At 40.4% G+C, this 27,613-nt stretch overlaps 3 protein-coding genes across 3 annotated transcripts; 1 reads left to right on the forward strand and 2 right to left on the reverse strand.

Annotated features, from left to right (window-relative positions):
* Nucleotides 1-203: 203 nt before the first annotated feature.
* On the forward strand, nucleotides 204-8,329 carry selenof (selenoprotein F). Its single transcript, XM_080725263.1, has 5 exons — nucleotides 204-276; nucleotides 2,530-2,697; nucleotides 6,824-6,887; nucleotides 7,498-7,547; nucleotides 7,683-8,329. The coding sequence occupies exons 1-5, from the start codon at nucleotides 229-231 to the stop codon at nucleotides 7,812-7,814; spliced, it is 462 nt and encodes a 153-aa protein (XP_080581389.1). The 5' UTR covers nucleotides 204-228; the 3' UTR covers nucleotides 7,815-8,329.
* A 1,138-nt stretch (nucleotides 8,330-9,467) lies between these two features.
* On the reverse strand, nucleotides 9,468-13,710 carry cldn18 (claudin 18; the record flags this gene model as incomplete). The annotated part of the gene is made up of 5 exons (XM_080725793.1): nucleotides 9,468-9,570; nucleotides 10,148-10,261; nucleotides 10,627-10,783; nucleotides 11,117-11,281; nucleotides 13,491-13,710. The coding sequence occupies 5 exons, from the start codon at nucleotides 13,708-13,710 to the stop codon at nucleotides 9,468-9,470; spliced, it is 759 nt and encodes a 252-aa protein (XP_080581919.1).
* Nucleotides 13,711-16,163: 2,453 nt separating this feature from the next.
* LOC308286026 (transcription factor Sox-14) lies at nucleotides 16,164-16,883 on the reverse strand (the record flags this gene model as incomplete). The annotated part of the gene is made up of 1 exon (XM_080726990.1): nucleotides 16,164-16,883. One exon carries the CDS (start codon nucleotides 16,881-16,883, stop codon nucleotides 16,164-16,166), a length of 720 nt encoding a protein of 239 aa, XP_080583116.1.
* Nucleotides 16,884-27,613: the final 10,730 nt, after the last annotated feature.

Here is a 27,613-nt window from a genome sequence, read left to right on the forward strand (position 1 = left end):
CGGAGCACAAAAACGACGCAACGTTCCACAAACCCCCCATTTGGCTTCACAAAATGTAAACAAGCAAGCTGTATCACCACTGTAAAATATGAATGTTGTGCACTAAAGACAGTGGGATTTATTAAAAGCCAAAGCCGCCCGTGCTTGCGTGTCAGGCGCGTCACAGCGGCTCTCCAGTCTAATAAACGGGTCCTGAACTTCCTCCCCCAACAAAGCACTCTCTCCAAAATGTCGGGAGAGGTGTATCTGCTGTGGCTTCTGTCGCTCATACAAACGGTACGTTTATAGACGTTAATGACCAGCAAACATGGTGGTTTTATTCTTTCCAAATAAATATATTATATAATCAGTTATTGGATTAGATTGAATCGGCTGCCTGTGTGCTGGTTTTTGGAGTGTGTAAAGTGATCTTCACAGTCAAGCCGCATCCTGCTTCCCTGTGAACTGGAATGACGTGGCTTAACTCGGTCTATTCTTATTTATACGCGGTGTATTAAAAGTTCAGTTAAAATCATATCATATTGCCTTATATGATAAGAAAATGTCAAACAAATATACTTGGCTCGTATGTCATTATCATATAAGACCACCAGATTGAATAACGAAGTGATTAAATCACAGCTCCCAACGGAACTATTAAAGTGAGAAATACAAAAATCTTATAGTAGTTTAAGTTTACATCTTAGAACCGCGTGCCATAAACACAATATTATATAAATTGGCGCCTTGCATGTCAACATGTTTTCTTACATGTGGACACTGGCTGATATCAAAGTGGCAGGTGGTGACATTATTTGCCTGGCAGGACTGAGGAGACAGACTTTTCGTGTGAAGATGTGTGTGTCAATTCGCTGCACTGCAGTAAACCACAATAAATAAATAAAAGCCAGCCAACTGGGAAAAATACATTTCCATTGCTCTTCAAATAATTCTCTTAAAGGATGCTGCCATTTCCTCCGGCTCCTACCATACAATGCAAAACGGAATCTTGTAAAACATTTATAACATCACACCTATCCTCAAAGCTGTAAACATAAAAACTGGCTTTAGAGTTTGATAGATCTGTTTTTGTACCTTTTTTTCCCATTTGTATGTGCTGTGTCAGTTTGGTTCAACTTCCTCAGTCCCTCGGGCCATGCCTGCAACTTTGTTTTGTTTCATGGCTTCTAGTCAACAATATTAAGATAGTAGGTTAACCTCGGAATTGATTACAGTAATGAGGTAACCGTGAACCTAGTTGCCAAGGAAACGAAGCAAGATGGGGCACAGACAGCAGCTGATGTAATGATAAGTCGTGAACCAACAATCTTTGTATTAAAAAAAAAAACCTTTGTATCACCTTTTAAACTTAAGAATATATCTTGGAACATCGCTCTGAGCATTTCCAACACTTGTAAGATCACTTTTCTGGAATAAACCCAGATATTCATTTTATAAGAAGTTCCATCCGTTCATTTATGTAATTCATTAATATACTGACTGACAGATATGGACGGTAATAAATAAACTATTGGAGTTAAGAGTTTTATAGTTTGGTTTTCTTTTGACAACACAGTGAACTTCAAAACTAAAGGGCAAGTTATTTCTTGTACCGCTCAGTGACATAATATTAGAAAAACTGCCACAGGTTACAGAGGGATACTGCCGGGTAAATGGTAAAATGGTAAATGGTGCATTTATATAGCGCTTTTATCCAAAGCGCTTTACGGAGATTGTGCATTACATTCACCCATTCACGCACACATTCATACACCGGTGGCGGAGGAAACCATGCAAGGCACCAACCTACTCACCGGGAGCAATTAGGGGTTCAGAGTCTTGCCCAAGGACTCTTCGACATTAACTCAGCCCGGATTCGAACTGGGAACCCTTCGGGAAACCTTCGTGCTCTAATAACGGTTTCTCTACCCCTGAGCTATGCCGCTGGGAAGATTTAGGTTTCCAGTTCCCGCCTCAAACTAGAGCCTATAGCGACAGCGGGCATCTTTCCTTGATAAACACTACTGGGACAGTGCTGCATATAATTTGCATCTTCCATACATGTAGGGGTGGGCGATGGAGAGACTTGAGACGATACAATGTCTCCACGATATGCCTTTTCAGAGGTATCGTATGTATCGTGATACATCCTTTTTAATCGTTAATACAGAGATTCATTGCAGAATTCAATTTAAACCTGCATTTTGGTCTAAGTCAGTAGTTCTCAAACTTTAAAATGTCAAGGTCTCCACTTAACTCTGACGGTATACAAATGGAACCAAATGGACCCGTAATGGTCCATTTGGTTTCATTTGTATACTGTCAGAGTTACATACTTGTAAAGTTCAATTTAGACCTCCCAAAAGGAACCCAGAGAGTCTAGTTTTTGTCAAGTAACTTGAAAAATAACCATAAAAACCAAAGTGAAAAGGAATCGTGATAAAATCGTGTATCGTGATACAGCTTGGGAAAATATTGTGATATTGTATTTTTCCATATCGCCCACCCCTATCTTCCATACATGTCTTATATTATCCCTCCTCTCTTCAGCTGTCGGCGTATGGCGCTGAGCTGTCCTCGGAGGCGTGCAGGGAGCTGGGCTTCTCCAGCAACCTGCTCTGCAGCTCATGTGACCTGCTGGGTGAGTTCAGCCTCGGCCAGCTCCAGCCCGTCTGCCGGCAGTGCTGCCAGCAGGAGGCCCAGATGGAAGCACGCAAGGTAGGAAGATTAGCCAAGCTCACAGAATGGCTGTCCTCCAGGGTACAGGCTGGTTGTTAGTTGGTGCAAAAAGAAATGAACCAAACCAAATTTTCCTTGAAAAACCATTCTGGACATTTATTTTGTTATTATTATGTGCATACAACTAGCCTGGCATGGCCAGACGAGGGCTTTTTCTTTTCGTTTTTGCAATGTCAGAATTGTCTGTTTTCCAGGCTAGCAAAGCTACCACTCTAAAGCAGGGGTCTTCAATGTTTTCAGGCCAAGGACCCCTTAGTTGAGAGAGAGATGAAGATTCCATATGGTTTCATTGTTTGACAGCACCATCGTCAGTGTTTTTTGGATTCATGTCAATTTGTGTTTTCACTTTTCAGATATTTAACCACTTGAACCGTCAATACTTAATAAACTTGACCTTTCACGCTGTACTTAGTCTGCTCTTTTCCCCCTCTACACCAAACCCCCTGTTGAAGACTCCTGCTTTAAACAATTGCATTCTGTATTCCATTGGTTTTAGTTTTTTTCTCACAAATGCTAAATTCCATATCCTTCACTGTATTCAAGCTGTGAGATGCATGCTACTACAAGACTGTCACAGCACTGGCCTTTATTCATTTATAAGCACTACTCAATCAGCTCCATCATTATCACTCATCTCTCCGAAATTACCAAACACTTAACACTTTTTCTCAAGATTGGTTGGTATTAAACATTCAGTTTGTCTCTTATATTATATGTATTATTTTTTAGAAAATTCTGTAAGAGATAAAAAAGGTAAAAATTGCAATCTCACTTGTTAAAGGACAACTCTGCACTAAAATCAAAGTGACTGTACTGGCCAATCATAGCACGTCTTTTCCGGGACTTGCCAAAACGCATAACAGCATAATATCTGTTTAGCAGAGTGTGGCGGCTCATGTGGGACAACCAAGGCATGGATGTGTTTGTAATGACAACTAGTAACCGAATCAAACTTTTGACCGCAACAAATAGTGTAAGAACCATAGGATTATGGGCTCCACTCTATGCTGTGAGGGCTGCTGGGGTAACTGGAAGACAGAGACATTTCTGCCTAATAGACCCCATGGACAGACATTTGGGATAAATATAAGTAGGAAAATGAGCCTAGATGTTGTTTAGTCTGGAGGTGTCCTTTAAGGGGTGTGAACTGATCTTTCTAGCTTGGATAACAATGTTCTAAATGTAATAAGGCTAATGCTGGCTTACTTGATGGAACAAATGAAGATACAAAATATGAGAGTAGTTGGAAGAAGACTTAAGCCGGAACATAGTTTCAATAAAAATAATCTTGGAAGTTAGTAACTGAACTCTTCAGATATGACATAACATTAACCATTAACAAGCCCAAATTCTGTCACTTTGGCTGGCAAATACATGTCCAGATGGAGACATTCAACATAGTGGAACAGGCTCCCAGTCTGGAATTTAGGCATTAGAAACAAACCGTGATAATCATCAAACAATGGTAACAAGAATAGAGTTGGATGAAAAATGGCAGCCAGGTAAACTCACAAAATCTTCTAGCAGCGCCTTTTGATCAGGGTGGTTAAGAAGGTCAATGAAGGTCGTTTGAGTGGGGCAGTGTACAGTGCACACGGAAAACAAAGCACATGTCACATGCCAGTTTCTTGGCTACAGTTACGCTGACTTTTAGAGCATTTGCACACTGAAATGCCTAGCTCTCTCACTCCTTTACTAAGTGATTGACAGCCTACCTAGCAATGCCTACTGTCAGCGATGAGACTTTTGTCACTCCAAATCGACATCCGCAAGAAGTCAAAACATTGACATTTTACAGTAACAAGACATCTGTTACCAGTTTTGTTATTTTATGCTAAAGCACCAGTCATTAAAGCAAATTCAACACAGTTCCATGCTGTGCTGTGAGTCACAAACAAATGTTGCTTATGGTCGAAGTGGAAAAAACAAAATCATTTTCTCTTGATTAAGCTGAGCCCCTAGAGTGTGTGGTATCCTAGCAACACCACCTCACCAAGTAGAGCACACCTCATTTCATTTCTTGATTATAACTCTTTCTGTCTTCGACAGACCTTGGTTTTCATTGAAAAGGAGGAGAGAGTGCCTCTGCACTTGTGCCACCGGTCCACTGAAAATGTCATTGGCAATAGCAATGACTTGTCTCCGGCTTTATTATAGTGCAGCAGAACTAAGCACATTCCTCTCAGTCGACAGCCGCAATTATCTGTCTTAAGCAGTTTTTTTTTTATCAGGCAGCACAATTTACATCATTGCAGTGTCATTAAACCTCTGAGAAACTACTTAAAGCGTAGCCTAGTCGATTATTGAGATTCAATGAGTGAGCACGGAGGACATTTACTTAGACTTAGCCTAATGTACTCTGTCGCACGGCAGTATTGCTCATGGAAAATCACTGAGTATCTGAGTGTATACACTGATTTATAAATGATGCTTTAGGTTAGTCATTTCTTGTACCACTGAGCTTTTTTGCGGGGGCTGTGTCTCTGTAGGGCTGGAGAAATCCTAACCAGACTCTCCGGGGACATTAATGAGTGCACTGTGACTATAACACGCTCACTTCCTCTTGAGGGCTTTTAAGCCATAACATACTTATCTCAAGCATTCTGGAAATGCTGAACTTGACAGGGTAACCTTGTTTAGAGGTGTACAGAGACATTCACAGGGTTATGAAGTGCAGTTGAGTTGATACGCTTGAGTGAATCTGAAGAAAATGTAATCTTCCTTTGGGAACAAATGATTCACTTTTTTACAGTGATTCACTTTACTTTTTTTACCTTTTCTTTTTTTGGCCCATGGTTATGGATTCTTTTCTAATGGTAGCTATGCAGTGTAATGCCAACCAACAGTATATTCTTTATTGAGATGCATTCATTATGGATGACAAACAGCTGTGACTACGGCGCATTGGCTCTGCAATACTTTAAATTATTACTTATAGTTAAGACGCCACATATTACTATCTTAATTAACTCTGAACAGTGTACAGTGACGACTTTTGTGTGCATGAAAAGCTTGAGTTGTCAGAGAGCTAAAGCTATTTCTTTGCTCACCATGCTTACTAGAAAGTCCAAGCAGTACCATCTCTGCACTGTGCTTCAGCTGCTCATAATCGGTAAAAGCTGTGACTCGTCTTGTCATATGTGGTGAAATGAAACTGGAGAAAATTTAATTTCTGTGGCGGGGACAGGAAGGAAGCAAGGTTAGCTTTGCATGTGTAATTTAATTTGCTGTGTGAGCTAGCCAAGCGGTCCACTTTCGCCACACTCCACCCACAGTAACGGCGAGTCGAGCATGGACGTGAAATACTGCCATGGCACTCCAATTTCCTCTAACTTATTGTATATTGGTAGTGGAGGTTTGATTACAAGTGAGCCTGCACAAACTCCCATCCATCAGCACCCCCTCCCCCCTCTCTGCTCCATATGCACAAACCTCCAGTTTAATGGCCCTTAGGACCCGCCCAGACACGTTTATGAGTCAGGCTGCCAGAATCGAATTACTCCCCAGACCAGCCTTCCCACCACCAAGGGGGACCATGGCCCCAACACTGTGCGGGCATCAGTGTGTGAAGAAGAGAAAAGAAATTAATAGCAGAGGTGGGAGGAAGGAAGATGATTGGCTCTATACTTCCAAAGGGAGTCTGATGGCTCAGCTTGTTTCTAATATCCTTGGTCAAGGGATAGTGTACAGTATTTGAAACAATGGGACAAGCCGATTTCAAGACCAATTGCTTCCCCCAGTAGACTGTTGTTGAAATGCCCGGAGTTTTTTTTTTTTTTTTGTACATGTCATTTGAGCATCAGGTGCCATAAGTCTTCTGTTAGTACACAGGTTTTCAAAGTGTCAGGGCCACTATGGCTGATCTGCAAGCTCGTAATGTGACACATTGTGATCTTGTAGATTGTGATGAATTGTGACTTGTGATGTATAATATAAATTGGCTACTTCGCTTTTCTGCACAATGGGGGGGGGGGGGGGGGGGGGTCTTTGGTATGTAAAAATGTAGGAACTTCTTTTGTTAATACATCATAATACATAAGCAAGAAGCATGATTGCCATGGTAACAGATTTGATGTCTTGTCTTACTCTATTGTCCTCTCTGCAGCTCTACCCTGGGGCCATCCTAGAGGTTTGTGGATGAAAATTGGGGAGGTTCCCTCAAGTCCAAGGTAATTTGGCGTCCTGCATTTGTTTTTACGATGTGTAGAACAAAAAGGGTTATGTGTGGGTTATGTGTATTTCTAAATTCAAGTTTAAAAAAAATGAAAATCTTTAAACACAAATCTTTCTTTTTGGGGTCTGTTTATTTATTTTTTCCCAGTTCGGGGTCTGTCACCAAATACATGTGGAGGTCCTTACTCCTTGACATGAAAATGTTTTAGAACCACTGTAGTAGACCACACATTTCTGTTGGAAACATGAGTGTCAGGTTACAATTCCCTACGTCAAGGGTCTTCAACAGGGGATCCGGGACCCCTAGGGGGTCTTCAGAGTTACTACAGGGGGGCCTCCAAATCTTTGTGTGGTAGAAACCTTTTTATATTAACCACTTGAACCCTATTGTCCATATTCTGAGAACTTTAGCCAAAGATAGCAGATCTACAAGCTCACAACGCCTCGCGCTGCGAGGTGTTGTGAGCTTGTAGATCGTCTATTTTCGTCAAAGAGGTTTGTCACTACATTACAGGCTTCCGTACTGAAATGGAAACCTTGACTGACCAATTCATTATAGCTCACGATAATGCATCTGCATATGTCTCCGTTATTCTTTCTCTGCAGCTTTTGTCAGGAGTGACAAGCCCAAGATGTTCAAGGGTCTTCAAATTAAGGTAACCATAGATAGCACACTGACTGGGGAGAGAGGACTTTTGTGATTTTCATTGCGAAATATTTAATAACTCATCTCATGATCTATTTCTCTACATTTCCTTTCTGTTCCTCCTCTCTTTTGTCTTTGTGTCCAGTATGTAAGAGGATCAGACCCTGTACTAAAGCTTCTGGACGATAACGGGAACATCGCTGAGGAACTCAGCATCCTCAAATGGAACACAGACAGCGTGGAGGAGTTCTTGAGTGAGAAGCTGGATCGGATATAAATGTCTAATTTTTTATTTTTGTTAGTTCACCCAAAACACAAGTTTACTTTTGGGTGAACTGCCCCTTTCATTTATTTTTATATAGTTTGTTACTGATTTGTACATGGCCCAAACACCACCATTGGTTGTTGAATGAGTGCGCTATATGACTGGTTTTGTACTGGAAAATACGACTGAATCAATCTTTTTGTAGTTGGGTTTCATTCGGGTGAGACTGTTTAGACTGATTATTAGATTCTTATGTCTGTAAAATTACTTTCCCCCTTTGACTTCTTTATCTTATTATATAATTTTTATAATGCTCATCGATGTCTTCTAGTTGCTCTTCAAATCCGAGCGTCTTGCTGAGGCACACTTTAGTGAAGAGCTCTCAGTAAACCAATATTGGCATGAGAGTTCTGATGTACCTTTGTGTCTTTCTGGATGTTTGGTTTGGACACAAACTGGGTGTACTTTTTTTCTTTTTTTGGGGGCTAGGATTAAATATGCAACAATAAAGGTATGTCATGGCTGTTCTCACATTATAACGTGTCCTTTATTCCGTGGAGGTATTCCCTGGTACGAATATAGAAACATGGCGTATATATGGCAAGGGTCACTTGCATAGCTAATAGGGTTATCCTCTTACTGGCAGATCCACTATAGGTGCTTTTTATATAGAATTGGGATTTACTTGCAGAACTCAAAATTGTCTTGTCCCTGCCATCTACCGGCCTTAAAGGGTATTGCAAGTTGGCTCTGTTGCACAGAAGCATGAGCTGATAAGGAAATATTCATTTCAGTTGACAGGTAAACTAATCCATGATCATTTTCTACAATAATTCCACATGTGATATCGGTTTTATTGTAGAACATAGTAAAATTAGAATGATTAAACAAAAATAACATGCATGACAAGTAAACAAAAATTACACGGTAGAACATTTACTGTATCTCAGGGTTCCATGCGGGGGTTCTAGATGGACCCTTATAGGTCTCTAACTGAGTTATGGGGTTCCTTGAAATTAAAACGTTTGAGAATCACTGTTCTAGCCTTATTTGTGGCAGCAGTGAACATATGCTTCATGTATACTTAAGTCATACGACGGTGTCCTATGCTGAAAATAGATCTACAAGCTCAACACAGTGCAATGTGTTGTGAGCTTATAGGTCTATTTTGGCATGGCAGATTGTGGTACACATGATGCATGAGAGGGACACAGTGGTCAAGATCCAAGAGAGGTGAAGGATTAAGTTGTATTGTAGGCAAAAGAATCATGCATGAATTAGAGCTGGGAAATATTGGCATTTGAACATACTTCAATATTGATAATGTGACCATATGAGGAATTTTCATTAGTAACTCAACATTATGGAGTTCATTTCACTCTACTTGAACTAATATGTCTATGTTCGTACAAAGTTTACCTCTATGCAGCATTTAAGACCAGGGACATTTAAGCAATGTCACAAAATTATGATAACCAAATGTCCCATATGTAGCCTCATTTCAAGATATCGATATCATACTGTATATTATTTCCCACCTCACGTATGGCTCTAGATTGTCTCTAGGAATAAACAGCTTTTAGCTCTAGCCTATACATACAAAAAGGTAAAAGCATTTTTCTGGGCAAACAACAATCCTGACCCAACTCCCAACTGTGACAGAAGTTAAACATATTTCTGGTCTGGTCTGGTTCTTGTGTCCTCAGAATGGTGGACATCATAGTCGGGCCTGCTTTTGGCTTGGGACTTGTAGGCTACCCCTGGGTACCTGTAAGGACAAGAAGCAGTTCGCTGCATGAAGATACTTCTTTCTCCAAAAACACCTTTTAGTACTTTAACATATTTATATTGTTCAGTACATAATTACATTAGTTGGTGATTATTGTATCGATAACCTTTTCAATTAATCAAATAACCTAATCAAGAAGCTCATTTTTATAAATATTATTTCTTATATCAATTTATCAACTGAAAAACAAGTTCTTGCCCATGTGGTATTCATGAGGGGCAGATGCAGGATGGATGATTTACAGCAGTGGTTCTCACTCTCGTGGGGTCGAGGGACCCCCAGGGGTCCTTGAGGGGGTTCCACAGGGTCCCCAGCAGAATTTGTTTAATATAGCATCACCTGATCTACAATCTCACAATGCGCCGCAATGCCTTGTGAGCTTGTAGATCTGCTATTTTCCAAAAACCTTGATTTTCTTTTTAACACAAATCTGTGTGGGAGTCTTTGGCACAAAATATTTTCAGGTGTGGGTCCGTGGCCAAATTAATTTGGGGGTCCTTGACCTGAAAAGGTTTGAGAACCACTGGTTTGCAATGTAAATCTGAAAGGGACTGACTGTGTCTTGTCATCTTGCACCATGCCCTTGAAGGCTAGAGATTTCAGAATGCCCCCCACCAGCAGGATCCCACCTCCTATCCAAGCGACGAATAGTGCTGGGCCAAACGTGTACCTTGGTACACAGAGAGAGAGAGTGAATAAGCACTTCACTTAAATGCAAGTCAAATGCTTAATTTCCAGTTTCTGTTAACCACATGAATCCTAACGTCACAATTCTGGGCATGTCATAGTAGGCAAACGTTCTGTGAAAACAGGCAAAGAGATTTGTTGTGAAAGTTTAAAAGGAGTGTACCCCCGTCAACGAATATACTGTAGGTTAACGTTTTACCAGTTTCTGTTCTTAAGAGTTGAGGAAGCAGATTCATTGAGTTTGTCTAGTCCACCTCACAGTATGGATGGATTGGATGGATGGGTACAACACAATGTATGCATGCAACACAATGCAAAACAATACAAGCATAAAGAAATATGTCCTACCTGGGCACCGCACCCATGCCCATCCCCTGTCCGCCAAACCCCCCTCCGTAACCCCCACCGTAACCCCCACCATAGTTGTTTTGATTGATGGTTGCCATCCTGTAACTGGCCACAATCTGATTGGCATAGAGAGAAGCTGCTGCAATGCCGCAAATACCTGAGGGAAGGAACGAAGGGTGAGAGAGAGAGATATGGAGGAAGTGAGTGAGAGGCTGTTTTCTCTCATCTAGCCGAATAACTGCTGGCTCATGCAAAGAAATATGAAGCATCAAGCAAACATGAAGTTTACACTGTATCTAAACATTAAATCACCTGATCAACTGATCTAAAAGTGCAACTTTTAAATACTTCTGTTTGTACTAAAAGTGAAATTCATGTTGGGTTTTTCCAGTTTTTCCCACTCTGTTCCAATGACCTGACAAGGAAACTTACTAATGGGAGTGGAGACACTAGATTTCTTTGGAAATCATGGCCTTATTCCTCCTCTTACCTCCAATGATGAACATGATGCCAGCGGTCAAGCTCATCTTGGCCTTGGCGGTGTCTCCCATGCTGTTCATTGTGAGGCACTTCAACGAGAAAACTGATATGACCGCTCCAAGGATACTCAGCACCGCACCCACTATCATGAGGGCCCGCACTGCCTGGAAGGAACCTGCACCACAGACAAATCATATTGAGACACTGCGTTGGGGCAGCACTTCCAAATATTGTGTTTTAGCCAAAAGGTGTTGCATGTTAATTTGTGGTGGCTGCTCACTTGATAAGAATTATTTGTCTATTCTGTATCATGTTATAAATGTTTTAAATTTGGTTCATGGACATTTTTCAAGAATCCTGTTAGGGAGTACTGGAGAAGTGTTGTCAAAGTGACATAATGAGTAATATGTTCTATTTCAGTGCTACTTGCATGTGAAACATAACACAAAGTGTCTCTGTTGTACATATTAATTCTTTGAGCTATAAGATGTTCATCAAATGTATTTGACACAAAGAGCTGAAATAGTGGTTCACTTTTTGAACCTGCCCTTTGCCTGTTCTTTGTTTTGTTTCTGATAACTATGTTGACTGAGCCTAGGCCTGGCTGTCCATAATGGTGACCATAATGCACCAGTGCTAGTGTAAATACTGATAGGAACAGGCAAGAGAAGTGGTCAGGAGTTCACCTGAGGATAGAGGAATAAAATGAAATAAAAAGCAAAATTGCGGAGGGAACATTTTATTACACTTTCATTTTCAAGTTGACCATCGTCTTGTAAGTTTTGTGTAATTTGTAATTCTCATAAATGCTGTCTGAATGTTACCCTTACTCTGAATCAACCCTAATGGACTCACCCCACAATACGAGAAACACCCCAACACACAGTGAAGAGTCTGGGAGTGACATGCAGCAAAGGCCCGCCAGGCTTGGGAATCGAACCCATAGGGCCCTATTATGAACCAGGTCTTATGCCTTATGCCTTAACTTCTTTACCTTTTTTTCACTATTTTGAAAAACATTTTTAAATACTTCAAATGCTGATCTACATCTGCACGTTGTGAACTTGCAGATCAGCTATTTGAAATATTTAAAAAACAAAAACAAAATAGTAAAAAAAGGCAAAGAAGTTAAGGCATAAGGCATAAGACCTGGATCATAATAGGGCCCATAGACTCTTATCAGAGCATATGGGCCCTATTTTTGTCTGTATGGGCCCTATTTTTTGTCTTACCTTATCCTTAAACTTATTTGCCTTTTTTTTTACTATTTTGAAAAACATTTTAAAATACTTCAAATAGACGATCTTCAGGCTCACAACATGTCGATGTAAATCGGCTAGTTAAACTATTTTAAATGTTTTTCACATTTTTAGGGATAAGTGGTAAGGCATAGATGAAAACAGGGGAACCACTCAGCAATCGGTGCCCGCACTACTATGTAAATTGACAATATATTTTGTTGTACAACGAATAGTCAAAATAGAAGTTGCATGCATGCATCACAATGTGAATTTATTAATCTGATAATTGTGCTATTTTTGAACATTCTTATTAAAATAATTATAATTTAAAATGATTAGAATGTTTGGGGGACATTTGTGAAAAGCAAAATTCTTTGCAAATTATAACCTATAATGGCATGCCCAAAATGGGATGCCAGGCTTAATTGGTTAAAGGCTTATTGAGCAATATGTATGCATCCCTCAGTGAATGTTACAATAACATAATTTAGCATTCCTCTGCTCTCTGTTCTTCCCTTTGTTCGACCCCGGAAGAAAAATTCTGCAGTTAAATTCACCAAACTCAGTTTTTTCTGTTTCAGATTACGAGTTTAGTTGATAGTGCCATCAGGGCGTGAAACATTTCTATAAGAACCTCTAGAAACTTCACTTCCCTTCCAGTATTTTGTTCTTGGCATGGAAGTTATATTTTACAAGACTAGTATAAAGTGACAGGAGAACATGCCAAAAAAGGGAGGGAGATGATGACTCAGTGTGGCTAACACAGGCCATGCACTCAAGACCATGCATGGACCCTGAAACAAATTTCAGCAGAAGTAAAGCAGGTTGTACTCCAGCATATATGTCCAATGTTGTAGTTATAAGTTATACCTAATGAATCATGGTGAGTTTAGTCTACATTTACAAACATGAACAACTGTTTAGAAAAAGAGAAGCAAAAAAACTGCCAAAGACATTTGTCTGTTTGCCAGGTTTCAGGGTCAGAATTATAAGCACAACAAAATATGTCATATTTGTACAAATGAATTAAATTAGAATGTGTTTATATTTACAAATAATCAATGAGTATATGACTTGGTAGAACTTTCACTTTCTAGAAACAGTAAGAATGTATTGTTTCAGATATGGTCCTCTTCACTATACCTGAGTAGCCCATGAGGCCGTAGTATGGCCGGCACTCCGTCAACCCAGCGGAGGTCGTCTCACAGTCCTGCCAGAGTCCCCTGAATGTGTACACGGAGGCTATCACGTCCCCCTGCCGGTCCGCTACGCTCCATCTGTTCATGGCGGTGGCTGCAATGAGGGCAGCTGAACCAATCACACCCAAGACGAATCCAGCCGTCTGGAGAACTGAAGGTGCCATCTTCAACTCCTTGTCAGGGTGTTTGAAAGTGTGTGTGTGTGTGTGTGTGTGTGTGTGTTGATGTGCGCCTTTGCAAGTGGAGTGTGCTTGTTTTAAAATAACCAAGGGACCAAAGTTGTGTCTCTCTAAGTGAACGGGATGAAGCTAAGCACCAAAGAGGCGGAAGAGTGTGAGCAAAGACAGGAACTGGGGTGAAGTGTCGTATGGAGCATCAATGGCGTTACTGGGTGGGGACTGCGGTTTCACCCCGTGGACAATATGGCATCATGGGCTGGGCCACCTAGTGTAACATACACACAACCTGCTCACATGCACACTACTGGGTAGGTCGCATTAAAAGGTGTGGACACAGTGGTGACTGGCACACCTGGGACTTTTCTTCAAAACTATACCGCCGAAAACCAGAGTAAATAAAAAGGGTACTGAATCACTGACTCCACAGGGCTAAACTAAGAGTTGCAGGTGACACGCAGAGAATACGTGCTCAGTAGAATAGTCAGTGTTCATTTAACTTTGAGAATGGACATTTTTTCCACTCTCAGAATTAAATGAACACTGGTGACTTGACTGTGTGTCCTATACAGTACATTAACAACAAGCTAAGTACATTTGGACAGCAGCTACACAGAGACATGATGAGCGATATGTTGTCAATAGACAAAGATACAGTAGTGTAAGGTACAATATATAATCAGATCAAACTATATGGATGTGCAGACAGAATACTAGCTAGGCACATCACTAGGACAGCGGTCATCTCGGTTAAAGAGCCAGACTCTCAGAGCAAGTCCTATATAGGCTAATATCTGAACTTAACACAGGTGAAAAGAGTTCTTCACGTTTTTTTAGCATGTAATCTTCACCAATGCTTCAGAAACTATAAAACCCTAACCCTCCATGTTAATTTATCCATTTGTAACTCTGAGTATACAAATGTAACATTTGTATATTCCAAGTTAAATGAGCACTCATTAGTTACTTCATAAATAGTCATACAAACTATCCAGACATTACAGTCTGTATAGCACACCGAAACTGTGACATGGTTGCATGAGTCAGCGCACAACTCATTCCCGCTTACTATCACAGCGACAGTTGGTTGCATTATTTAATCTACATGATTCAAACCTTATCATTCTGTCAACAGTTGGTATGGAGAGAAGTTGCTATTCTTCTCTTATCACTAGTTTCTCTCTCTTTCCCTGGCTCCCAGTCACAAACAGGTGTATTTATTAACACACAAACAAAATGCATAAAGACACAGGTACGAAGCATGAAATGTGAGACTTAAAGAAATAAATATAAATAATAATGGCAACTATGTTCCTTTCTGTAGACTTATAATTACCTTTATTTTGCAGTAATCTTCTTGTAAATAGGAATCTAAATAAAGCTGATGGGGAAGTTGGGATTAAAGGTTCCTCAAATGTTTTAACATTTCAATATGAAATGGAAAACAGTTTAAATCTAGAAATATTGCAGTAGTAAGATGTTTCTTGCTTAAAAACTATAGGCATATTGGAGCACTGATATACTGTACACATGCATAGCCCAGCCAACCTCATGCCAACCCTGTAAATACACAATAACTTATTTTTTAATGAAAATTGGAGGAACTGCTTAAATAGTTCAGAAATGTTGTACCTTATTCATTTTAAGACAGAGACTTAAGAAGAGAGCCCTTCATTTGACAAAAGTATAGTTCCCAATTTGCTATATGTGACTCTATGAGTTTCATTTTGGATTTGGAATGTGACAAAACATGACATGACTTTTGTCAAATCTCTTCATTGTTTGTGAAAATTCTGAATACAATTTTAAGTGATAGGCCTACTTTATATATATATATATATATATATATATATATATATATATATATATATATATATATATAGACCTATATATATATATATATATATATATATATATATATATATATATATATATTTTTTTTTTCTTTTTTTCTTTTCTGTTTCAAGTGTAAAGATGTAAAAAGTTGATTCCCATTTACAAGCTGAGTACCACTAACAGGATAGCATAGGTTGGGCTGTTATAAAGGGACAGAGATACAATATATTTGGCATTGGTCTGCCGATTAACATCAACTGATCAGCATCTATTGATATAAATATTTGAATATATTATTGACTCTGATTCCTAGTAGCTTACTGTAGATGCAGGCTAATAGATGTTGTATTCAAAGGTGAAAGAGTGAGAGAATAACAATCCATATAGAAACAAAACATAGTGTTTTTAATTAGCAGTATAGCCTATAATATATTACAGAAAAGAGGCCTACATGACATTTCATATTTTACTTTGACCATACACTCAAACTGTCTCTCGCAAGTGTAATACAACCCCCACACCCCCCTTTTCAAGTTTTCAAGTTATTACTTTTTTCTACTAAATACATCTGCCAAACGTAATAGCCTATGTGTTCTTCGGGCTGGTCACACACTTGAATTCGGTGAAGTGTACGAGTCTATTCCAGCCTTGCTCATCCCACCTGGGAAGAGGATGTAAGCTACCTGAGGCTGCAGCCCAGTTGCAGACCAGGCGCTGCAGCTACACGGCACCACGTATGGACTGGTGGACGACGGCGGGTGCGTGTGCGTGTGCTGATGACCCAAACCCCCAAACGCTCCAGTCTGATGATGATATCCAAGAGAGTGCGCGTAGGGCAACGCGCCGGTTGCAGGAAGAGAGTGCGAGATTTCCGAGATCCGCTGAACAGCTCCGGTGCTGAAGTGTCCCGCCGGGTCCAGGAAGGAATAGGACGACGGAGTCGGTGAGAGCAGAGCTCTGGATTTGTCCCCAGGGGCCAGGAAAGAGTCCGTGGGAAAGCCCTTCAAGTGCTCCGCTGCTGCTTCCCCGAGGAAAGGCAAGGGAAACACGAAGCGGTCCCTTCGTAACAAACTCTTGGGTTTGCGCCGGGGTCGGTACTTATAGTCGGGGTGCTCTTTCATGTGCTGTGCGCGCAGTCTCTTGGCCTCGTCAATGTACGGACGCTTCTCGGGATCAGAGAGCAACTTCCACTCTGCGCCGAGTCTCTTGCTGATTTCAGAGTTGTGCATCTTGGGGTTTTCTTGGGCCATCTTCCGCCTTTGGCCTCTGGACCACACCATGAAAGCGTTCATGGGTCTCTTGATGTGATCTAAAGGTTTTGCCATCTCGAAAACGGACAGAACACGAATCAAATCAACTAGTAGCTTTTATAACAGCATTCAGCTCTCCAAAAAATGCATGTCCCGCCAAAACGCATAAAAGCACGGGTGGACGGTGATGGTATAGGGCTATCTCAAGAATGTCAAAGTAAAGAAAAAGATTCAATATGAATTTTATCAAAACTTTAAAACCCTCTATTTTCAGAGGCAAATTGGAAGCATTTGGAAAAGAAAAATAAGAATGTGTAAAGTGAAGGCGCATGAATGGAGTCAGATACAACCAAGTTGATATTAAAGATCTATGGTTGGACTGCTTGTTATGGATGGTGCTGGGTATGTCCAGACATCACCACAGAGCTGTCACGTCCCGCCAAGCCAATGGGAGCAAGAGAGACTACTGTAATCCGTTAACAAAAGTAGCTGTGCAACAATTTTGAGGGATGCCCTTCTCTTTTTTTTCTGCTCACCAACATTCGTTTCTGCAAATCTCTATATGTGGCAAATGGAAACAAGTATGATATTCAGACACAGAACACAAATAAGCTCTTTAATGTTAGCCTATTATATTAAAAATTCTGCTGACAACCACTTTGTGATGTCGCTGTCCTTGGTGCTGAAATGACTATGCACTTGTGAATTGTGAATCTATTAACACATCTGTCTTATGACTCTTATTAGAATAGAACTGTGAGGTTCTACTAATAAGTCAGTCTAAACTTTAGTGTTTCAAGTAGATGACTATGGACTGAGCAGAGCTACACTACATATAGCTTGATATTGTGCTGTTGGGGATTCTATTTGCAGCTCACAACCTATGTTGCATGCTGCTGCCCTCACTTTGCTTTCTGAGCATGTAGCCTATATCTAGTAGTTACTCATTCTTGTATTATAGATTCTCTCTTAATAACAATAACTGGTCAAGAGTAATCTAACAAGCCCTATCTATAAAGATCAAAATATGAGTGACTGGCATATAAAAACACTCAATTATGCTCAAGCAATTTTTCCACAGAAGTTGCCAAAGTGATTCATTTGCAGCATGCAAACACCCTTAAAATATTAAATGAATCACGAACACCATAAATAAATACCATAAATCTTGTAAAAGTGTATTCTGTTTATGCTGACAGCATCATAGTGATCAAGTCACTCTTTAGTCTCACTGCATAATAATAATGCAAAGGTTTTACTTTACCAATAATGGCCTCAAAGTCGACAGGTTAGGTTAAACAGAAGGACGAATTTCTTGCCCGTCTCCCCTCCATCACTTCATAGCTTTCGTAATCAATACTAATCATACACATATAATTCACTGGTCCTGGGTGACAGCATTGATTGTTGCGCTGCTCGTAATTACTATTTCTTATCAGATCAAATACTTTTGTATACTTTAGCTATCTTCCCTGTTATTGAAATGACATTGATAGAGATGTCTGAATGGCATTGCCACAAAGAAACGAATGTTCCTAGAATGAAGATGTGTGCATTGCATTGGCCTACGTGTCTAAAAGACACACCTATTAATGAATACGATTATTTGAGGGATTGAGAGTAGATCACTATGGAATAACATAGCAAGACCATTTTGTCAGGGTGAGGAAGAATTCTTTCTTTGAAGGTGCAGGCGTGTTAAATGGAAGCCTCTGTGCAACCGCAAGGCTTACAAAAACAGCTCCTGCTAAAGCAGTGGTTCTCAACCTGTGGGTCGGGACCCCAAATAATGTTTAATGTGCAACATTGTTTTCTCTCTCAACAGTAAACAAACCAACATAAAGTTTAAGTGTATAGAGGGTATCTGCACATTTCTAAAGTGACAATTTAAGCCAATAGTGGTTAATCAAAACTGGTGCTTTTAGTGGTAGTAATGGAGTTGGTTTAAATGTGAGGATACCAGGAGGAGGACACATTCATTGTGTTGAATTCTCTCAATAAATGGATCAGCAGGCCTCTGTAAAGGCCAATAGAATATAGCATAAGAGATCAGGTAGTGTGCACCACATCAGTGGCAGATATGATAAGGCATTTCTTCCACATAGCATCTTTTGGGCATCAAGCTGGGATCCTTTGGAGGTAGACGAGTTGGGAGGATAAGGTGATTGACAGCGGGGGCCTGTCGGTTGATCTCTCTCTCTCCCTATAGCTGTGCTGTTATCTATGCCGCTGTAGGCTTAGCCCCCAGACCCAGGAGGCCCCACCACACAGAGACGCTGATTACTTTGACGAAATATCTCTGCGAGTTTTCACTGCTGACAAGAAAGACACTGAAGGGTCGAAATGAACATGGTGCCTTACATATAGGTGAAGTATGAACAAATTATGTGATTAAATGTATGTTTACTCTTGTAACTGCTAGATATCAGTTGCCGGATTCTGTCAAGTTTCTTTTAATCCTGCGCAAAGCCCACCAGTGTTTAAGTTATGAAAATAAAGATATTATTTCAAAAGTGTTCTATAAAGTGTTTGTGGATTAGGCCTAGTCGTTGTTTGGTGTGACTTTGTTTTGTGAAAAGGCGGGGTAGAAAGATGAAGGAGTAAAAAACTGGGTAATAAGAAAAACTGCCAGCAGCACAAAATGGTGGTCATAATCCGGTTATCCCCCAGGCTCTAAAGATACTGGTCCTCTCCTCAGGAGTCTATCTTTTCTTCTTATGTCAAAACTGTCCTCCATGCACTCAGGTGGATTAAGGAGTCACGCTGGAGAAAGAAATTGACAGGTACAGAAAGACCTGGGGGTGAAAAGGAAACGAAAGATGACACCGAAGAGAAAGGACGGGTTGGGAGCTCAGGCCAGGGAGCATGCCAACTCCTGACACAAAAGACAGAAACCTGTCAGCCAAACTCCATGTGGTGAACAAATGCCCTGGCAGTTTTTAATACCTATTCACCTTATTGAGTAAATTAATACGTATAAGCCTTTGCTGTTAAACACATTGCACACGTCCAGATTCTCTCCACGTGAGTAGGTCTTTAATAACAATGTTGTCATTGGAACTTGCAACGTTGTCAGTGTTATCTATTTTTGGTTAAGATTTGTTTTTGGGCTTTTATGCCTTTATTGATAGCACAGTAGACTAACAGGAAATGGGGAAAGAGATGGGGAGTTACACGTAGCAAAGGTCGTCGGGATCGGGACTCGAACCACGACACGCTGTCAGTCAGGCTGGTACTGCAGCCCAGGCTGCCCGGACCACCACGCCGGTGGCCGGTGTCATTGTTATATCAGGCCTAAAATAAAACACATGTAATGATTGGTGGTTGATATGTGTATTTCATTTTTCACTTTGTAAATGGAGATACAAACATTTATAACAATATAGCCAAATGCAGCAATGAGTAGGGTCCAGGCAGATTCCGAGGCAGATTTGGATGCTTGACAAGAAGCAAAACCTCTTGATTTATTTTCAAATAATCACTAGTGACACTCTGTTGAGCTACAAATCTACTTTCAGAAAACATTATGCACAGTAGCTTATGACCTTGTTATGTTTCACATGACTACATTTGCTGCAATGATACTAATATTTTGGCTTGTATAATTGAAACAGATTGACGTATCAAATATTTCTTTAACAACTACCGGTATGATCATTGGAGTCTTCAGACTAGAGGGAGCTGACTGTTTTGGGATAATTGGCTCAGCAGTTTCTGGTGAGATGTCAAAATAGGATTTTGAGAAAATGTAAGAAAAACACACAATTTGTCATTTCTTGCAGAAGAACAGATAAAGATGAGCTCAAAACACTTTGTACCGCACTTTGAGCTTGTAGATCGTCTATTTTATGATTTTCTTAAAATAATAATAATAATACGGAAAGGTTTCAAATGTAGTATGTGCCTTAGTTGTGGGTGGAATTTGTATAATATATACTGTATATTATTTTAACTTGCTTTTAAACCCCACATACTTTGATCACTCAAGCCAAGGTAAAATTGCACCTGCTGAATGAGTCTTGTGAATTTCAAGGGGGAAAAGTGCTATTTTTAGCAGAGAAAGAAAGATTATACTGAAAACAAAAACAACAGGTACGGTACCTGCAGCTTCACTGCAAGGATCCGTAAAAATAAATACATATATATGTACATGAAAGGTGCAGCATTCATTCAATGAATTGATTTATTTTTTGATTTACTAAAATATCTATATGATGTTTTTTTTTAAATAACGAATAATAATGTTTATCTTAATCTAGGCAATACAATGTGTATAATATGTAAATGTGTTTAGCCTGTATGTAGTCAATGTCTTGTACACATGTCACATACTGTAGGCTGGATGCCTGTCAGATCAGTCATATTTTTGTGACGTATACCAGTGATGAGAGCATGAATTCTTCTCGTGTTATCTCAGTTCTGTGCCATTGGATTATCAACATCCCAGCAGACAGCAGGGGAAAGGGAGAAAATGAATTATTGACAAGCAAATACAAACTCCCAGACCTTCCTCAAAGACATAAGATAAGGCTAGCGCAAGGCCCACTTGATGAAAGGACAGCCAGTTCTGGCCTACTGCTCATCTGCCACTTTTCAATAAAGCCTACTCTTATCTAAAGCCACATGGCAAAGGTTGATTCATCTATTGGTTGAAGAATGAATTTGTTGTGATTTGGTGCACCTTGTAATAAACTAAATTCCTGATAGACCAAGAGAAGTGTGCTTTAAGTACCTTCTATAGACCAGAGACCTTGCCTGTGCCTTTTTCCTGAATAGTCAATTTTACTAGACTCCAGAATGTTAAAGTCAGGCAGTTGAAGGGACAAAAATAAATCTAGCCCACCCTTTATTGTTGTGTTCTGGTGAATGTGTTTGGTAGTCCATTTAGCCATTCAATAGAAATGTCCTATCTGAGTATGTGGAAAGTTCAGAAGCACCCATACAGTACTTCATATTTTGTCATTTCAGCTCCAGATAAATACAGTATTGAAAATCCTCAGAGGTGCAAAACTCCTTGGGAAAAAAAGAAGAAAAAAAAACCCCTTTCAAGTGCAACAAGAGTTTGTGACACTTCTGAGCAGTCCATTAGGAAACATTTCAGGGGGAAAATCCAACAGATTTTCCAAGCTCCAAGGGGGATTCTCTAAATCTTGTGCTTATTCTCATGATACTTAGGAAAAGTAAAGCGGTTTTAATAGCTTTCCCCTGACACATTTATGCTGGAATATGCTTTGGCTCTGTGGCTGATAGTTTCAATCCCAAGGAGGGTTGAGAGAGAGAAAGAGAGAGAGAGAGAGAGAGAGAGAGAGAGAGAGAGAGAGAGAGAGAGAGAGAGAGAGAGAGAGAGAGAGAGAGAATGGGGTGGGGGTAGAGCAAGGGGGTAGAGGGAGCAAGGAGAGAGCGAGACATCTACTCATCCATGCCTGCTGGACTAGTACACTCTCATAAGGCCCCATCTTGGATAAATTAATACACAGCTTCCAACATCTGAGGATAAACCTGAGGGCCATAATATTACTGTGGCTGGCTCTATCAGCCGGCTTGTAATACCACAGAGTCAGCAGTCAATGAGATACATTTGCAACCAGGCATTTGTCAGCGACTCAGTGCCATACAAGCAGGAGATTTAAAATGTCCTGCAGTAAATTAAGTGCTACTTGAAAAGTGAAAGGTGCCAACTAAGCAGGCCACTGCTTACTTTAAATGGCAGACTGGTTAAAGGGTGGAGGAGGAGGAGGAGGGGGACATGCTAAGCTTAGATATAAGCCTTTTTTGATTCCTTTGCACACTATCACCACCCCATCTTCATGGATTTTTTTGCTTGAAGCAGTATACTGTGTGTGTGTGTGTGTGTGTGTGTGTGTGTGTGTGTGTGTGTGTGTGTTCGTGTGTGTGTGTGTGTGTGTGTGTGTGTGTGTGTGTGTGTGTGTGTGTGTGTGTGTGTGTATATATATACTACTTCATGTATCTTTACCTTAATGCATGATCCTGGAATCAACTGTTGTGTTGCTGTTTTGTTAACCCAACCAAAGTGTAAATTCAGATTGTGTTTTATATTTACAAACTGTGGCCTAATTATTGTATTTATGTGAAGATCAACAAGGGTAGAGAATATCTCTAAATTCACACAACATAATTATTCTAAGACAGTCATTCACTGGCCTGTTCGGGGCCGCCCCTATGTTCCCCAGGTTCTATGTTCCCCACTTACCACCTAAACCTAACCTTAACCCTAACCCTAACCTCAGTAAAGCTTACGCTGGCTAAATGCTAACCTGGTGAAATGCTAACCTGCCGACGCTGGTGAATGCTATCCTGGTGAAATGCTAACCTGCCGACGTGGTGAATGTTAACCTGGTGAATGTTAACCTGTGGGGAACATAGAACCTGGGGAACATAGGGAGGACCTCGCCTGTTCACCAATTTCAATCCCACTGAGTAAGGAAGTGGGATAATTATCTGGGAGACAGTCAAGCGAGGCACTTTTCACAGTCATGTCTATAACATTGAGAAGGAACATTGGTCATCTTTGGTGGGATTATTTAGCTCATTAGGTTAGTCTGCCTGTGGTTAATAATTCTGCCAATATCTTTGGACCAGAGAATAAGACTTTCTTTAATCCAAGATGATCAGTGGAGAAGGATGATCTGCTCTGATTCAGGCAGACGACGAGGAAAAGCCATTAATACATTCAAGTTTTAAGACGACAACTTAATTAAAAGGTCGGCTGCTACTATTATGCAAATGAGTCGTCTTTTGGAAAGTTATCATTGCCCAGGTTTAATCGCAAGCATAAACCATGTGTTTTTGCCTGATTAAGCGCTGCATGTCATGATGCAAACACTTAGAGGAAAGGTGTGTGTGTGGTTCAGTGTGTCTGTGCATCTTCAAGAGGGAGAGAAAGGAGGAGAAAGAAGGATAGAACGATGTAGGAGAGGTAAAAGGAAATCATTCTAGGGAAAAGGTAGAGGTAGAATGTTAAGGAGATCTTGCTTTAGACCAGGGTTATGGGATAAAAAATATATTTGTACATGAAGTCTAGAATGATTGAATGTCACATAACATTGTTAGAAAGTGATGAAGATCATTTCTTCAGGACCAATCTCTCTCTTTCACTTTTTACTTGCGGCAGCAGAACGCACTACTTTCGGTTCCGCCTGTTTCCAGCTGACAGTACAAAGGCAGGGCCTTTAGCCAATGAGAGAGCACGGTTCTTGGTGACGTCACCACCAATAAGTGTGACCAGTTATAAATAACAAGGCAGAAGTTGTAACTTGCCCACCCACATACAGTACATACAGACAGCACCGAACAGCACCAAAATAGTACTTGCACACTCTGCTGGCGCACAAGTAGGCCATATGACATATGGCCTCGAGTACACAAGTTGGCACCTCAACAGAGTGCAGTCTAGTTTTTCTTTTTAGATTGGAGGGTTACATATAATGAACTGTGTTTTGCACCTTCACCAAAATCATACTGATAGAATTGGCCAAGCCTCTGTAGAAGATACTCTTGACCTCGGCGGCACTAACCAAAATATAATACAGTAAATCGTAACATAAAACATGAATAATGTTCTCTATCTTCTAAACACACCTAGCTCTGTTGCTTTGCCTCGCCTGCTCCATCCTCTCTGAAGTAAGGGATTACATCCCAGTGGCCCTTTAAAAAGCTGGGAATTATCATTGCTCTTCCATTCTTATTCATAGCAGAACTGTGATCCTCATGCCATGTTAAGAGAGCAGGCATGTAGGAGAGGCACTTCAACTATGTGTCATATTGGTACAGTTCATAATACGAGGTCCCTCTAAAATGACAGTGCATGGCGCCACTAAGAGGCTTACGGTATAATGAAAACAGTGTTCCTCCTGCAGAGATGATACGCTAGCAGTGACAGAAAAGGAGGAGAGATTGGTACTTACTGAGAGATTGGCTGGACTCGTGGTAAGTAGCGCAGTGGCTGTCCCAGGCTAGACAGGAGGGAAGGAACCAGAGATACAGTTAACAACAGCATGCTTTAGATAAGCCCCTGCTGGGAAAGGACAGACAGGCTAAAGGAGCACATTTTTTAAAGTCTTCTAGATGCCCCTCCTGAACCAATTGCGGGAGATTATGAGTTGAATTATGTGAAGGCAGGTGGATATGGTACACCCAGAACAGCAATGTTTATGTATTTGTAAGTACATTTTCAGAGCCCAAAGATGATGATTTGCATTGTGACCCTCAGGCAGGAGATATTGTTTAGGATATTTTATACCTTAAAGAAAACAAGAATACGTACACAGTATATACATACCGTACATACATACACATCGCCTACATACCATATATATTATTGTTTGTAATATCTGCATCATTAATGTATAGCCTAAGGTTCATCCTGAATGATTTCACAGAGAATCTTAAATAACGTTTGAAATAAAATAAAATAAATTAATTAATTAATTGTATTTCCTGTTAATTAATTACTAAAGGCTTACTTACATCTTCTGTTCACATTTTTTTTATTACCGGTATGTATTTTTTTTGTCAATATGTTCAACAGTCCAGCAATTTTAAGCCAATCGATGATGAATTTTACAGCAACTGAGGAGGTCGCTCAACTGAGGCTTATACCACAAGAGATCACTAGAGATCGAAGAGCCCACAGCACAGGCATTATGCACAAAGATGCAGGCATGATACATGCAATGCATTAAGAGCACTATTTTGTTACAGATAAAATAGTATATAAAGTGAACGGAAAATAGTCACTTGGTTATAGGCTATAACAGTTGTATATTAATTCTTGCACAAAAAAAACTGGGCTCGTCCGGGATTTGAACCCGGGACCTCTCGCACCCAAAGCGAGAATCATACCCCTAGACCAACGAGCCGCATGCATCGCCTTCTTCTGGCAGATAATATAAATCTCTGAGTCTTGCTAATTATAATAACAGAAGTAGTTATATGTCTACCAGAATTAGTAAGGTTACAACAATGTAATTTCCTACGTTCCTTCCAAATAGCCTAACTCATTTTGTCCTCATTCCAGCAGGAGCTAGCAGCTCGAATTATGCTAGCAACTAGCCCCGTTGGGGGGCTAGTTGCATCCATTCCATATTCCATAGCCACATGCTGAGAGAATCGAGAGATATTAGATAGGCTATGCCTATTTAGCCTACATGTGCGCCCACAATGATGACCACACTGCACTGCACTAATAAAGTGCGAAGTCTATTCCTATTTGTAATTGTAATTCTTATTAAAACAACATTCGTATTGTTTTCAACTGAAAGGTTAACACACATTTGCCTTCCTCTACTGGCTCCGCCTCTAGTGTTTGTTTTCAGGCAGCTATGGCCTATAATTACCCACAAGAAACGAATCAAATGTATAAGCGAAGGTTTTTCTTTTTTTCCTATGTAATTATAAACCCATAACACAGTTTCCCTGTAAATAAATAAATACAAATAAAATCATGTACACACCACACCACATGCTGCATGTTTCTCTTTGGCAGAGAGCACTGATGGATTGGAGAGTTGGAGGTTTAGGCCCTTTGGTGGTGCTCGCTTTCACAGTTCAATGTAAAAATGTGGATATTGTGATTGGATATCCCATAGGCCTATTATGGTTTATGACAAAATGACACCTGTTGCATGGGCACATTTTTTCATTCAATACATTGTTTATGACTGTGGTGTTTAATGGGGAAATAAATGGCTCAATAACATGACCAGCAGGAGTCACTTCCCAACCTTTATGTCCAATGGTGTAGGCTACACAGCCTACTGTTATCTCTCAAAACAGATTCAAATCTCCCCCCTCTCCCCCTTTTTTGCAGATGGTTTCCCAGATTGACCTAGGCCTATGTAGAACATGACAGTCTCAGTTGTAGCCTAAAATACACCTGTGACTGTCACTTTAGCAATCACTTTAGGATCCCACCACCAGCTCAGTGATATAGATTCTAGAACAGTAGCTAATTTTAATGTCAAGGATTCCCCAAATTACAAGCCAGTTGGCCACCGGCTTACCCGGGAACAATGGGGTCATGCATTTCTTGTTCTCGATTTCCATGATTCCCCACCTGGTTATATATCCGTTGTACTGTACCACCCGTTGAACCTGTCTGTCTGTCTAGGTCCCCTTTATGCCCATATGGAGATTTATGAATCTGTCTGTCTTTGTCTCTTTTACGCCCATGGAGTTCCGTCATGTCAGGCTTGCCCAAATATGTAGTCTAGGCTAGTCTATGACATCATATTGATGACATTAGCATTCGTACTCCATATATGGGGATTTGGATTTATACGTGTATCTATCTATTGATATTTTTTGGGAGATCCGCTGATCCGACAAACATCTCGCCCTTTACTTGGGTACTCACTGATAAAGCAGGCAGAGTTTGAAGTTTGGTCGGCCCCATTATGTATGGGGAGATGAATTGGCAGTTCTGGACAACAGGCTCTCCAAATAGATCCTTGGGCTGTAGTCCATTGGTTCTCAAAGTGAACAGCAATGGCCTACAACATCATTTAGCTGGGGGTCCCCTGGAGACGGGGATCCCCAGCTTGGTTGACCTTGGCCGATAGAAACCAAATGGACACTTATATGGGTAACTCAGAGGGTGTACAAATGGAACCAATTGTACCCAACCTTATTTCTAAACATAACCTCATCAGTGCCTATATGTCAAATAACCTCTATGTCAAATGGACCCAATTTGGTTCCATTTGTAGTCAATTTGGTTCCATTTGTAGCCTACACTCAGAGTTAATGATTTTACAATATAAAGTGGGGTCTCAGAGATAGAAATG

Source organism: Nannobrachium achirus, assembly GCF_963921795.1.
Source record: "Nannobrachium achirus genome assembly, chromosome: 5".
Classification (NCBI taxonomy): domain Eukaryota; kingdom Metazoa; phylum Chordata; class Actinopteri; order Myctophiformes; family Myctophidae; genus Nannobrachium; species Nannobrachium achirus.